The sequence below is a fragment of the Eubalaena glacialis genome, chromosome 2 (genome assembly GCF_028564815.1).
Source record: "Eubalaena glacialis isolate mEubGla1 chromosome 2, mEubGla1.1.hap2.+ XY, whole genome shotgun sequence".
Lineage (NCBI taxonomy): Eukaryota > Metazoa > Chordata > Mammalia > Artiodactyla > Balaenidae > Eubalaena > Eubalaena glacialis.
In genome coordinates this window covers 59,609,535-59,621,882 of record NC_083717.1, presented here as the reverse complement: position 1 = coordinate 59,621,882, position 12,348 = coordinate 59,609,535, and the positions used below count along the sequence as shown (strand labels likewise).

General features: G+C 35.7%; 1 protein-coding gene across 2 annotated transcripts in view; it reads right to left on the bottom strand.

The window, feature by feature from the left end:
- The window catches only part of UBE2Q2 (ubiquitin conjugating enzyme E2 Q2), a 70,410-nt gene that overhangs the window by 33,862 nt on the left and 24,200 nt on the right, over positions 1 to 12,348 (bottom strand). For both annotated transcript variants that reach the window (XM_061181864.1, XM_061181863.1), the window contains 4 exons: positions 10,669 to 10,809; positions 7,693 to 7,777; positions 6,283 to 6,343; positions 5,441 to 5,531 (listed from right to left, as the gene is read on the bottom strand). In XM_061181864.1, the coding sequence (XP_061037847.1) occupies positions 5,441 to 5,531; positions 6,283 to 6,343; positions 7,693 to 7,777; positions 10,669 to 10,809 (378 nt within the window). The remainder of the gene's footprint in view (positions 1 to 5,440; positions 5,532 to 6,282; positions 6,344 to 7,692; positions 7,778 to 10,668; positions 10,810 to 12,348) is intronic.

Genomic DNA, 12,348 nt, shown 5'->3' with positions numbered 1-12,348 from the left:
CAGTATGCTAGAAAAATAGGTCAGAAAACATCCCAAATGAAGCCAAGAGAGAGAAAAACGTGGAAAATGCAGATAATAAACAAGACATAGGGAAATGTATTGAAAAGGCTAATCATATATGTAGAGTCCTAGAATGGGACAGACGCAATATTTGAAGAGATAATGCCTGATAATGTCTGAAAATTTTCCAGAACTGATTAAAGGCTTCATGGATTTACGCACTATAAATACTTCAAGAGAAACAATGGAAGCTATAATAAGGGAATGATATCTTTGAGGTGCTGAAAGAAAGGAATCTCCATCTTAAAAATCTATACACAATAAAAATACTTTCCAAAAGTGAAGTCCAAATAAAGATATTTTCCTATAAGCAGACCCACACTGAAGGAAACAAAAAAGGATATTCTTCAGGCAAGAGAAAGAAGATCCTAGACGGAAACCTGGAGAATAAAGACCATGAAAAGAGCTAATATGTACAAAGATCCAAATGAATACTGATGAATTATGTAACAATAATGTATAAGGTTTTAGATAAATATAGAACTAAAATGCATGACAACAACAGCACGTATTTGGCACGGTGTACATGTTCTATGGTCTTTGCCTTGACAAGGAAAAGGAAAAATACAAATTAACAAATTTATATTATACTTTGACAAGCTAAGGATATGTATTATAATTGTAAGGTAGTAAATTAGAGTAAAGGATGATAAGCACCAAGCTAACAGAAGTGGGAAACTGGAGTAATAAAAAAAAAAAAATCCAAAAGAAAGTGGGAAAAAAAAACATGGAGCAAGGACAAGTAAATGAGACAGATTTAAACCCGAATAGCAATACCAACATTAAATGCAAATAGATAATTGCTCCAATTAATCTGACAACGATCACCAGACCTGATAAAAATATATAAAGGCAAGATGAGAGAATAGAACCTCAGCTAACTCTCTGGCTGCACAATTCTCTGTTTCAAATTTTCAGTCCTGGAAACTGAGGTTTCCAAAAGAATAAAACTTTTTCTCTCAATGAACTGAAGTAAAGATGGTAGCTGAAGTGGCCAAGAGTGTTAGATGTCAGTCTCTAGTGGCCAGGAGGCCAAGAAGACTACCCCTCACTTTCCTACAACAGAGGAGTAGAGTAACAGCATACTGCCTCCATGAAGATATGTCAGGAAGTCTAAGAGAAATTACTTCTGATTTCTGTGTTCAAAAAAGTGAGAATTAGGAAACTAACGCCTCTTTAAAAATCAATTTGCAGGTAAAAGAGCTAAACAAACATTTGTTTCATCTAGTTATTTCTAAGGAACACAAAACTACAGTTTTAACTGGAAAAATAACCAGCATAATTCCAGTACCTTACTACCCATCCTCAAGTAAGATTCTGAGGAACATGTAAACTATGTAAATTCAATCCTAATAGGAGAGGGGGATAAAAAGCACACTTCTGACGGCTAAAACAGATAATCTTAGCTATCTACTGCAAGGCAGAAAAAGAAGAAATCTACCCACACAAGAAACCAGCTTAATGACAGTTATTACAATTCATTTCCAAATAAGTAGCTTACCTTTTATCTACAATTTAACAGATAAAGAAAGGCATAGATGCAAAGCTTGGTAAAGTACCACTTCATTTAATTTCCTGTATTTCAGATCTTTAAATATGTGATCCCAAATGAGTGACTACAAAACCTTGTTTTTATATATATAAATTTATTTATTTTTGGCTACATTGGGTCTTTGTTGCTGCATGCGGGCTTTCCCTAGTTGTGGCGAGCGGGGGCTACTCTTGGTTGCGGTGCGCGGGCTTCTCATTGCGTTGGCTTCTCTTGTTGCGGAGCACGGGCTCTAGGCGCGCGGGCTTCAGTAGTTGTGGCTCGCAGGCTCTAGAGCACAGGCTCAGTAGTTATGGCGCACAGGCTTCGTTGCTCCACGGCATGTGGGATCTTCCCAGACCAGGGCTCGAACCCGTTTCCCCTGCATTGGCAGGCGGATTCTTAACCACTGCGCCACCAGGGAAGCCCCAAAACCTCTTTTAATTGATTATGTGACAGTGAGAACTCCCTTCATTTTAAGTAATCCTTCAGACTAACTATTCTACATCAAAACACAGGGATTCTATTCCATAAACTCTGTACCTTGGAACTCAGTAATCAAGATTTTACAGAAATAAAAAGGTGTGGGGTTGGCGGGGGGGGGGGGGGCGGGGGAAGGGGGGTTGTTTACAGGCATTGGTGGGCGGGGTGGAGGAAGGTTTCTGTTTAAATAGATATGCAAGAGGGAATTCCCTGGTGGACCAGTGGTTAGGACTCCACGCTTTCACTGCCAAGGGTCCGGGTTCAGTCCCTGGTTAGGGAACTAAGATCCTTAAAGGAACTAAGATCCCACAAGCCGTGTGGGTGTGGCCAAAAAAAGAAAAAAAATAAAGATACGCGAGCTACTGTGGTATACTAACTCAGAAACTAAGAACCTCAGGGTTTACAAGGATGTCATAAAGTTATCCGATTTCCAAGTCAACATCTTGGGCTTCCAAGCTATTCTCAGCCATGAGGAACATTCTATTTTTAAAAGACTAGAGCCATCATTGGATGGCTCTAAATAGTTATAAATCACCTCCTTATATTGAGTTGAAAATTGTCTCTTTACAGTTTGACTTACTAATTCTATTGTCATGCCTTGTGTTCATCAAAAACTAATCAAACTAGTATGTATACATACACAGCCCTTCAAATAGTTGAAGACAAGCTATCAGGAACCCCCATGTTCTCCTCTCCAAATCTATAATTTCACCTGCTATCTTAGGACATGGTATGGAATCTTTCGAATCCTTGCTACTATTCTCTAAATAAACCCAGATTTGTCTAAATAAACCCTTCTTAAAGTACTACCTCAAAATTCAACTCAGTAGTTCAGATGTGCCCTGAGAAGCCAGACCACCACTTCCTTACCAAGTTGCTGACAAATCTAATAGGTCCCATTCCCTCCTACCCCTTTCCCCTTCCCCATCCTTGTGTCATGTTACATCTCAAGTTTCATTTTCTTATTCTTCATGACCCTCAAGTTGTCACCATGGCCATCCAAGGCCCTAAATACTGTTCATGCTCCTTCTGTGAATCCTTCTTTCTGAGTCATACCTGCTAATCTTCCAAAGTCTATGAATCCTGATACTAATAACTTGGCAATTGAGTTTAAGGTCCTCTTAGTAAGGTCAGTTAGCTCAAGGCAATCACATTCTTCCCAGGCCTCTTAAGAAATACTTCAACCCTAGCAAAGGCCCTTCTTTCTGGTATCAGGAACCATGGTTCAGAAACACAAATCCAACAGAATTTCAGCCATTTACCTCCCAGATCGTCCCCTCCCTGAAGTTCTACCTAGAGCAGGAAAATATAATGAAAACACTATCTGCAGTCACAAGTCCTTCAGTTTCCTGGTCAAGATTTCAGATTCCCTTAAAAGATATCTCTGAAAGAGGCAGTGAGAGGGGAGGGGCCCACATCAGTCTTCAAAGATACTGATAAGGTTCTACTTCTTAAGCTTGGTGTTGGGCCTATGGGAATACGATTTAATATGATTGCTTAGATTTCAGGTTAAAAATATTTTTCATGTATTTTCTAAAAAGATACGTTCCTAGGGGTTTTTTTCACCATATGAATCAGTAAAAATAGTCACTAGCAATTTCAGTAAATATAAACCAGATTCACTCTCTAGGAAGACAACCCAGTTGATAGCCACAATAATTTCTACAATAACAAAGCTGTGGGAAAACAATGACATTTGACATTTGGGCTATTTGAAGAAAGTTCAATCATAAATGAGGATATAAGCCCAAACAAGAATATACACACACAAAAGCTAAGTAAGCAGCTTTCAGAAAATTACTCCTTTTTGCAAGTATAAAAGTATCCTTTCATGTCTTTTGTTTTCTTCCTTCAAAACATCTCATATCCATCTACTCTCACCTATTCCTACCACTACCAACCTTCATCGCTCTTTGCCCAGATTAAAATCAAAGTCCCCAACTAGTCTCCCAGAAATCTACTCTATCCTATCTAAACTCTACTCTGATGCTGAAGGCATACTAATTCTTTTTTAAAAATAAAATAAAAAGCCTAACAGATCAATCATGCCCCTGCCTAAAAACATCTGCTGGCTTTTTACTGCATTAAGGTAAGCTCCCAGACTCTTCATCATGATCTCCAAAGCCCTATAGTTTTCATCACAGATTTCTCCCCAGAAAGACTACAGGCTCTTGAAGAACAGGGATTATTTAGATGCCCCACGTCCTCAAGCCTTCTATAGCACCTAATGCATTGAAGTCCACCTAACTGAAATGGGAAAAAAAAAAAAAAGTTTATCTGCAAGACAACTGTTACACAATTTTTTCTCAATTTCAAAGAACAGGTCAAAAAGAAGCTCCAAATAATTAAAATATAACCCCTTAGAAACACTTCCTAGTTTTTTTAAACAAAGATTTAAAACCACTACATTTTATCTAGATTCCATTGCTTTAACCTTTATTTTTTAGCATCTTTTAAAAACACTTAAATATAACACATAAATTTAGAAAAGTGCATAAAATATAAAGGTACACCATTACACACTAGCATGAAAAAGTATCCATGCAACTACCACCCTGGTCAAGAAACAGACTATAGTCAATAAACAAGAAGCCCCCAGGTGTCCCTTTCAGCTCACAACTCCCTCCCCGCTTACCTAGATGTACTTGCTATGCTAAACTGTATGGTAATCACATCTTCGTTTCTCTTGATAGTTTTATTGCCCAAGTATGAATCCATAAGTATTTCTCATTTTTGTTCCACTCAGAAGCCTTTTTAGAATAATTTTTTCCTAACTCCTCCCTGTCCTGCTCCCTGACAAAATTTTTCACACCACAGACATACTGTGTATCTATTTATGTATTGTGGCCCTTTGAAGGGCTACAGACTATTGTAATATCTAAGACTTTTTCACTCCAAGGACCAATTTTCACCCCATTCGGGGGAATACTGCCTCCGTGAGAGTGCATGCTTAAATAATATAATTCAGTTTTACCTATTTTTGAGCTGTACAAATGAAATTGTACAAAACATGTTTTGGGAATCTGGTTTCTTTTGCTCAACACTGTGTTTAAGAGTCATCTATCTTATTGCACATAGCTCTATTCTGTTTTATGAATACCACAGTGCTCCATTCTATTGGAACAGACACTTGGGTTATTTTTATTTGAGGCTATTATAAACAATGCTGCTTTGAACATTCTTGTGTTTGTCTCCTGGTGCATCTAAGTACTCATTTCTTGCAGGTTATATATCTAGGAGGAGAATTCCTGGACCACAGGATATGAGTATCTTCTACTTTACCAAGTTATACCAAATGGTTTTCCAAAGCAATTGTACAAATATACATTGCCATTAGAAGCATATGGAGTCCCCTTACAATTTTCTTACCTTAAAAGAGAAGTTAAGCAAAATATATTCTATGCCTTCTTTTTCTTTTAAGATCTGAAGATCACTGTGCAAAGGACTATCAGGATCAACCCTAAGAATTACAAAACGAAAAACAGTTCAAACAAAAAGTCAGATTTTTTTTCTCACTAAACACAAAAATGAACCATTCCAAGAGCTAAAACAAAGCCCCTAGCATAAATTCCAAACAGAGAAGGTCTAAAGCTGCTCTACGGTTCCCGGAAAAACAAATTAACTATAGCCTCCAACTCCTTGGGATTAAATGTCCAAAAAGAGATCACAGTATTCTACATCTACTCTCCTAAGGGCATGCAAAGTTAGCAGTTATTCTAAAGGAAAGGGTCATATGTACATAATCTTCTCAAGATAGTCTGCTTCTCTCAAACTGTATTATTAGACAAGGGGTTCAGGAGAGAAATTTACCATGGACAAGACCAGAAAAAGTGAAATCACTAACAAAATCTAAATTTGTCTGCAACTGTTCTATATATTCAGGCCCTACTTAAATTTCTTATTTCAAATATAAACTGGTTGTCACAGTCAATCTCATCAAGTTATTTATACACTTTTGTTTGTATAGTTCCTAATTGTCTCACTGACTCCATGAAACACTTTTTCCCACAGCTGGCCCTTCTTTTTCTCCTCCTTCTTTCTCACTTTACTTATTAAGCCCAAGAAACAGCTCATTTTAACAACCTAAGAACTACTTCTACAGAAACAGTAAGTAAAAGCCACAGTAAATAGGTATCAAATTAAGGGGGAAAAAATCTCCACTGTGATAGTCTACCATTAAAAAGAGTGGGTTAGCATAAAAGAGCACTTACTTCTGCAGTTTAACATGCCAGTCATATAAACTGTCATTTATGAGTTCCACTGAATAAATCCCTGTAAAGGTATAGGGCATGTTAGTTACTCTTCATTTGATCTTATAACTATTGCTCTGGTGTATATGTATACACTAAATAGTCAACAAAAGCTACAAATTTTGCCATTAAAACATGGAACAACTAAGCTGTATTATAAATATTTTGGTGCTGGAGCTGAGTATCTTATGCCCTTAACAGATGGACAACTAAAGCCATCAATGAAGAGGATTTTTGGGGTTGAAAAACTTTACCATTAATTGTAAGAGGAAAAAAAAGCTTATGCAAAATTATATGTACTTAAGACTTTTCTCCTATGCATATACGCAAACAGTTCTATTAAAATGGAATCCCTCTACATATAGTTTTATAATCTTTCTTCAACTTTTTGGGACATCTTTCCATTAGTATATAAAAATTTATTGTCAATCTTTTTAATAACTGTAGTAATTTATTTTATGGATAAGCCATAACTTAATTCCACCATATAGCTGGTTATTAATTTAATTTTTTGCTACTACAAATAATGCAGTAACAAGTGACGACTGAACATATTAAGGTAAACCAGTATTCAAATATTTAACTTTATTATGTTTCTACACACAAACTTTTAGATTTCTTATAAGAGGAACTGTTAGGACACCAAAACTTCTAATAACCTCAGAAACAAATCTGACTTATCTTGCACTCTATAAAGTAGGGGGGTTTTTTTGCTTGTTTGTTTTTAAGTAAGCTCTAGTGATTTAGACTTGATCACTCTGAAAAATTCTGAATGGATCATAATGCTACCTTTTCAAACAAACTAAAGTTTGGCTCTTTCTCTTATTCAATACTGTTAGACTCTCTGCAATAATATGAGGGAATTTTATTTCAATTAGAGAGGTTCCACAATATTTAAGCCTTATTGGGTAAGAAAGAACTCTTAAGTCAAACTATAAATTTTTAAAAGTAATACCTTTAACTACAGTAAGAGTTGATTATGTTGTTTTCAAAAAAAGGAAAAAAAAAACATAAAAATCAACTTGGCAACAGTTCTCTGTTCATACAATAAAACATACTCATCTTATTTACTTTCCAAAGCATATATTTCTTGTACCTTTCCCAGAAGATAAAAATTATGAGTTAATCCCCATCAGCAAGAAGACAAAAAATTATGTGTCCATAAAAAACATTTTAAAAATCCAAACAACTGAACTCATCCTATTTTACCCCCCACATCTTTTGGTAACTTGATTAAATTTGTGTTTCACATTCCTAAAATAAAGTTAATAAACATTTCTGTTTCTGTCCAGTTATACTATAAGAAATGAAGTTACTATCTGAAAATTTAAAAGGGCATAAGGACAAGAGCAGAGATCCAGAGGTCCTTACCTGTTTTATAACTCTGTGATCTGTATATGTCCCTGAGCTCTTTCATAAGTCTATCTGAAGCTTGTACAGACCCAGACACTGCACCCTGAAACATAAAATTTGCTGTTTACCAGGATCTACTGATTTAAATAACTAAAGATTTAAGGTATCTGAACCTGAAATAAACGTTTACAATGATATCGTAAAAATGGATCACCACTCAACATTTTAAGAAGTCAAAAAAGTTAAGTTCAATTAAATCAATGATCATGAAGTTTCAGTAGGAATATAAATTTGGGGCAGGTCTGATTCATTTACTATTTGTCATCTGAAAAAAAAAAAAAAAACGGCTAACCTATGTTCAGATCACCATGGCCACTCCAATAGCCTAGAACTAGTAAGGGTCTATTTCAAATTCCATCAATTTAAAAAAAAAAAAAATTTTATTAATTTTTTTCTTTTTTACGATTTTATTTGGGGTGGGCAGTTTTAGGTTCACAGCAAAATTGAGAGGAAGGTACAGAGATTCCCCATACAGCTGCCCCTCACAGTGCATAGTCTCCCTCATTATCAGCATCCTTCGGAGGTACATTTCTTACAACTGATAAACCTATTTGGACACATCATTACACCTGAAGTCCATAATTTACCTTAAGGTACCTTTACCTTTTGGTGCTGTACATTCTATGGATCTGGATAATGACAAGTATCTGCCCATTATAGTAACATACAAAGTATTTTCATTGCCCTAAAAGTCCTCCATGCTCCGCAGATTCATCCCACCCCCCACCCCAAAACCCCGGCAACCACGGATCTTTTTACTGTCTCCATAGTTTTGCCTTTTTCAGAATGTCATATAGTTGAAAACATAGTCTGCAGCCTTTTCAGATTGGCTTCTTTCACCTAGTAATATGGATTTAAGGTTCCTCCATGTCTATGTCCTGTCCTTGACAGCTCATTACTTTTTTTTTTTTTTTTTTTTAAGCAGGGAATAATATTCCATTGCCTGGATGTACTATAGTTTATTTATCCATTTTCCTACTGCTTTCAAGTTTTGGCAATTATGAACAAAGCTGCTATAAACATCTACATGCAGGTTTTTGTGTGGACATAACTTTTCAATTCATTTGGGCAAATACCAAGGAGCTCAATTGCTGGATTGTATGGTAAGAATATGTTTAGTTTTGTAAGAATCTGTCAGACAGTCTTCTAAAGTGGCTGTGCCATTTTGCGTTCCCATCAGCAATTAGAAAAGTTTCCTGTTGCTCCACATCCTCACCAGCATTTGGTGTTTTCAGTGTCCCAGATTTTGGGCATTCTAATAGATGTGTAGTGGCTCCATGCATTTTTGAAAATAATAGAAGACCCTCAATGTGATACATTAACTAAAGCAGTTCCCTTAATCAGACTATAAGAATCTTATACTAACAATCTAGTTTACATATTAAGAAATTGAGAAACAGCATGTCCACATACATGTAACTGGTTTCAGTTCTTTTCAGTGTTCCAACTTCTCTGAAGATGAAAATGCACCAGTATCTTATCCTAAGACTGAATATGAATGGAACTATTTATCATAAGACAAAAACATTTAGAATGTCTTCTGAATTAAAAAAACCTGACCTTGTAAAATTTTAAATGTTGCACCTTCAAAAGTTGCACTACACTTTGAGGTGGGGTAGAAAATCAGGTTTACAAAAGATATTACTTCCTAGCTGTGTGACTTTGGCTACATTACTTGATAGGTTAAAACCCCAGTTTCACATCTACAGAATAGGAAGAATATTTCATACAGTGGTTATGAAAATCAAATGGGAAGGCATATAAAGGTTAAAGGACTTCGCTTAGTTTGTCATGTGATAGTGTTCAATAATTTGTAGTTGTTTTGACTATAACACACAAACTGGAAGCAATCACAAGGTACAGAAAGTATAGTAAATATCTTTAACTTAGACACTACAAGCTTTTTTTTTTTAAATAGTCAAGATAAGGACTTGGCTAAATTTCTTTGCTTTCTAAAGAAAGGTCTGCCAATTACATTAATACAGTAAATAGGACTGAAGAAGTGACAGTAATCTACCTGTTTACAACACTTGTCATCTCCTTGCATAACAATTCATTCCCTGTGTTAGAGAACCTATGCTCAGGACAAAAGAACTGGTTCTCAGATTTCATGGGTTTGATAAATAGCTCTAACACAAAGGCAGTAAGTAAATAGTTAAGTGTTGAGATGGATAGCTAGACTTTCGTTTGATATTTCCCTACTCTGGGCATTTTATATACATTGTTCTCATTTATTATTTACAGGAATCATCTAAATGGTACATAATGTCCACATTATAGAATTGAGGAAACTGAAGCCACACAGCTGTGTTTGTCACCATGTTGCTTCACATAAAAGATGTTAAGTCAAAAGAAAAAATTACTTTTGGTTCAGTCAGGGCAGGACAAACCAGATGGCAACTTCATGAAGAAGAAAGAATTTGAATTATACTTTGTACAAGAGACTGAATTTAAATTTACACATCCCACAGGAGAAGGGTAAGGAGAGAAAACAGGATAAACAAGTTGGAAAGTGAATGATTTCAGATGAACAGGGTAAAAGTGGCTATCAATAGATGAGAAATGTTTGGGGGGGGAACTAGGGCAACAAAACATATGGCTGAATCTACAACCAAGGCAGGGATGGAGGGGGGTGGCTTTGATTGGTATCTTATTGAATTGCCCTGTATTTATATTATTCCTATATAGCTGACTCTTGAACAACACAGGTTTGAACTGCATGGATCCACTTATATGTAGATTTTTTCAATACATACTACACAATCTGTAGTTAGTTGAATCCTCGGATGTGGAACCGTGGATATGAAAGGCTGGCTGTAAAGCTATACGTGGATTCGGTGCAAGGTCAGCACCCCTAACCCCAGCACTGTTCAAGGGTCAACTGTAATTACTTAACCACAGAAGTCCAGGTTCTATATATTTACACATACTTACATTTAGATGGTCTTGCCTTTGAGTCTTCCTAATTTTCTCTAATATTGCCAAATTTTCTTTTTCAATTCCTTCATCCTCTGACTTTTTCCCACTAATAGGCTCTTCTTCCTTCATCTCATAATGATCTAAGTCTTCTATATCCTACAAAAAATAAAAAAAATTAGCTTATTCAAGCTTACGCCAAAAGCTAAATTATTCCTGACTCAGAGAACAAAGAGGAGAGAATACATGTATCCTATGAGTAGGGGAAAAAGCCTTCACATTCCATTCAAAAGGTTCTCTCCTTTTATATACTATATTTTAAAGCTAGAATCTGAGTAAAGCATATTTAATAGTTTTACAAAGCCATAACTATTACCAAATGAGCCATCTTAAATCGCTTTAAATCTCCTATTAAGGGGAACTTTTGAAACAGTTTAGCATGAGGTACCAAGAACCGTAACTCGACTTCTAGAAATCTATTAGATTCAGTTTAGAAACTAGTCTAAAATGTGAACACAGATTTAGGCATAAAGATGCTTATTTCAACTTTATAACCACAAAAACAAAATCTTCATGTGCAAAATACCAGAACAGTTAACTTAATTCAATGGAATACCAGAAGACCATTAAAATGCCAACAGAGCATAATGGTTTCTTCTGTATCAATAATGAAATGAAAAAAACAGAATACAAAAATGAATATATAGAATCTTAATTATGCCAAAATAAGCACAGAAAAAAAGAGAATAGAAGGACACATACTGAAATACTAATAATTATCGATAGAGACATTTAGTGCTTTTCTTTTTCCAAGTTTTCTGTAGTGAGCACCTATTGATTTTTATAATTAGGAAAAAAGTTAGAAAAAGAATTTGAATATCGCTAAGCCAACATCTTTAATCACTACATCATTCTTCTCCCTCCTTTCCCTTAACATCAGCTCTTACATATTTAAAAATTCTGCATAGATTTGTATAATGAATCCTAACCTTTTTCTATTATCTTACTTCTAACTTTACCTCAATCATCAAAATTTCTAAAGAAGTAGTTTATACTTTATCTCCACTTTATCAAGCAGTCTAATTCACTGTGATTTCTAGACCAGGTTAATTTAGACCACTTTTGTCCAGACTCAATGGTCTTTTTCTTGGACTGCCATCTCTTCAACTCCTATTACATTCCTTTCTTATTCATACCTTGTCTATGACTTCATGTTTCATGGAGCTCCCTTCCCCTGGTTTGCACCTTTCAGCTACAATTTTCTGTCCTACACTTGTTTTCTTCAGAGTTCTCACAAATACCCTTGGCCTGTATCTCCTCCTCCTCCTCCTCCTCCAACTTCAACCTCAGTCATGTTCTAATCCACAAAATTTCTCCACTTGAGTATTAATCAACACAGAACAGAATTCATCACTATCGTCTTTACAAGACAATATTCACTGTACACTATTCTCTGCTTAAGGCCTTATCAACAATCACACCAAATATAAACATGTTTGTCTCTAATTCAAGACTTAGCCATCTGCCTTTTCTAGCCAAACTTGCTTTCCAAGACTCCAATACAGCAATCTCCTTCTCCCAAAAGGACAGCCTCCAATGCACCCAAACACACCATGCCCAGGGTTGTTCTGGGCCTTTTTACCACATTATTTTAGTTGCCTAGAATATCTTTTCACCTATCCTAATTTGACAACTCCA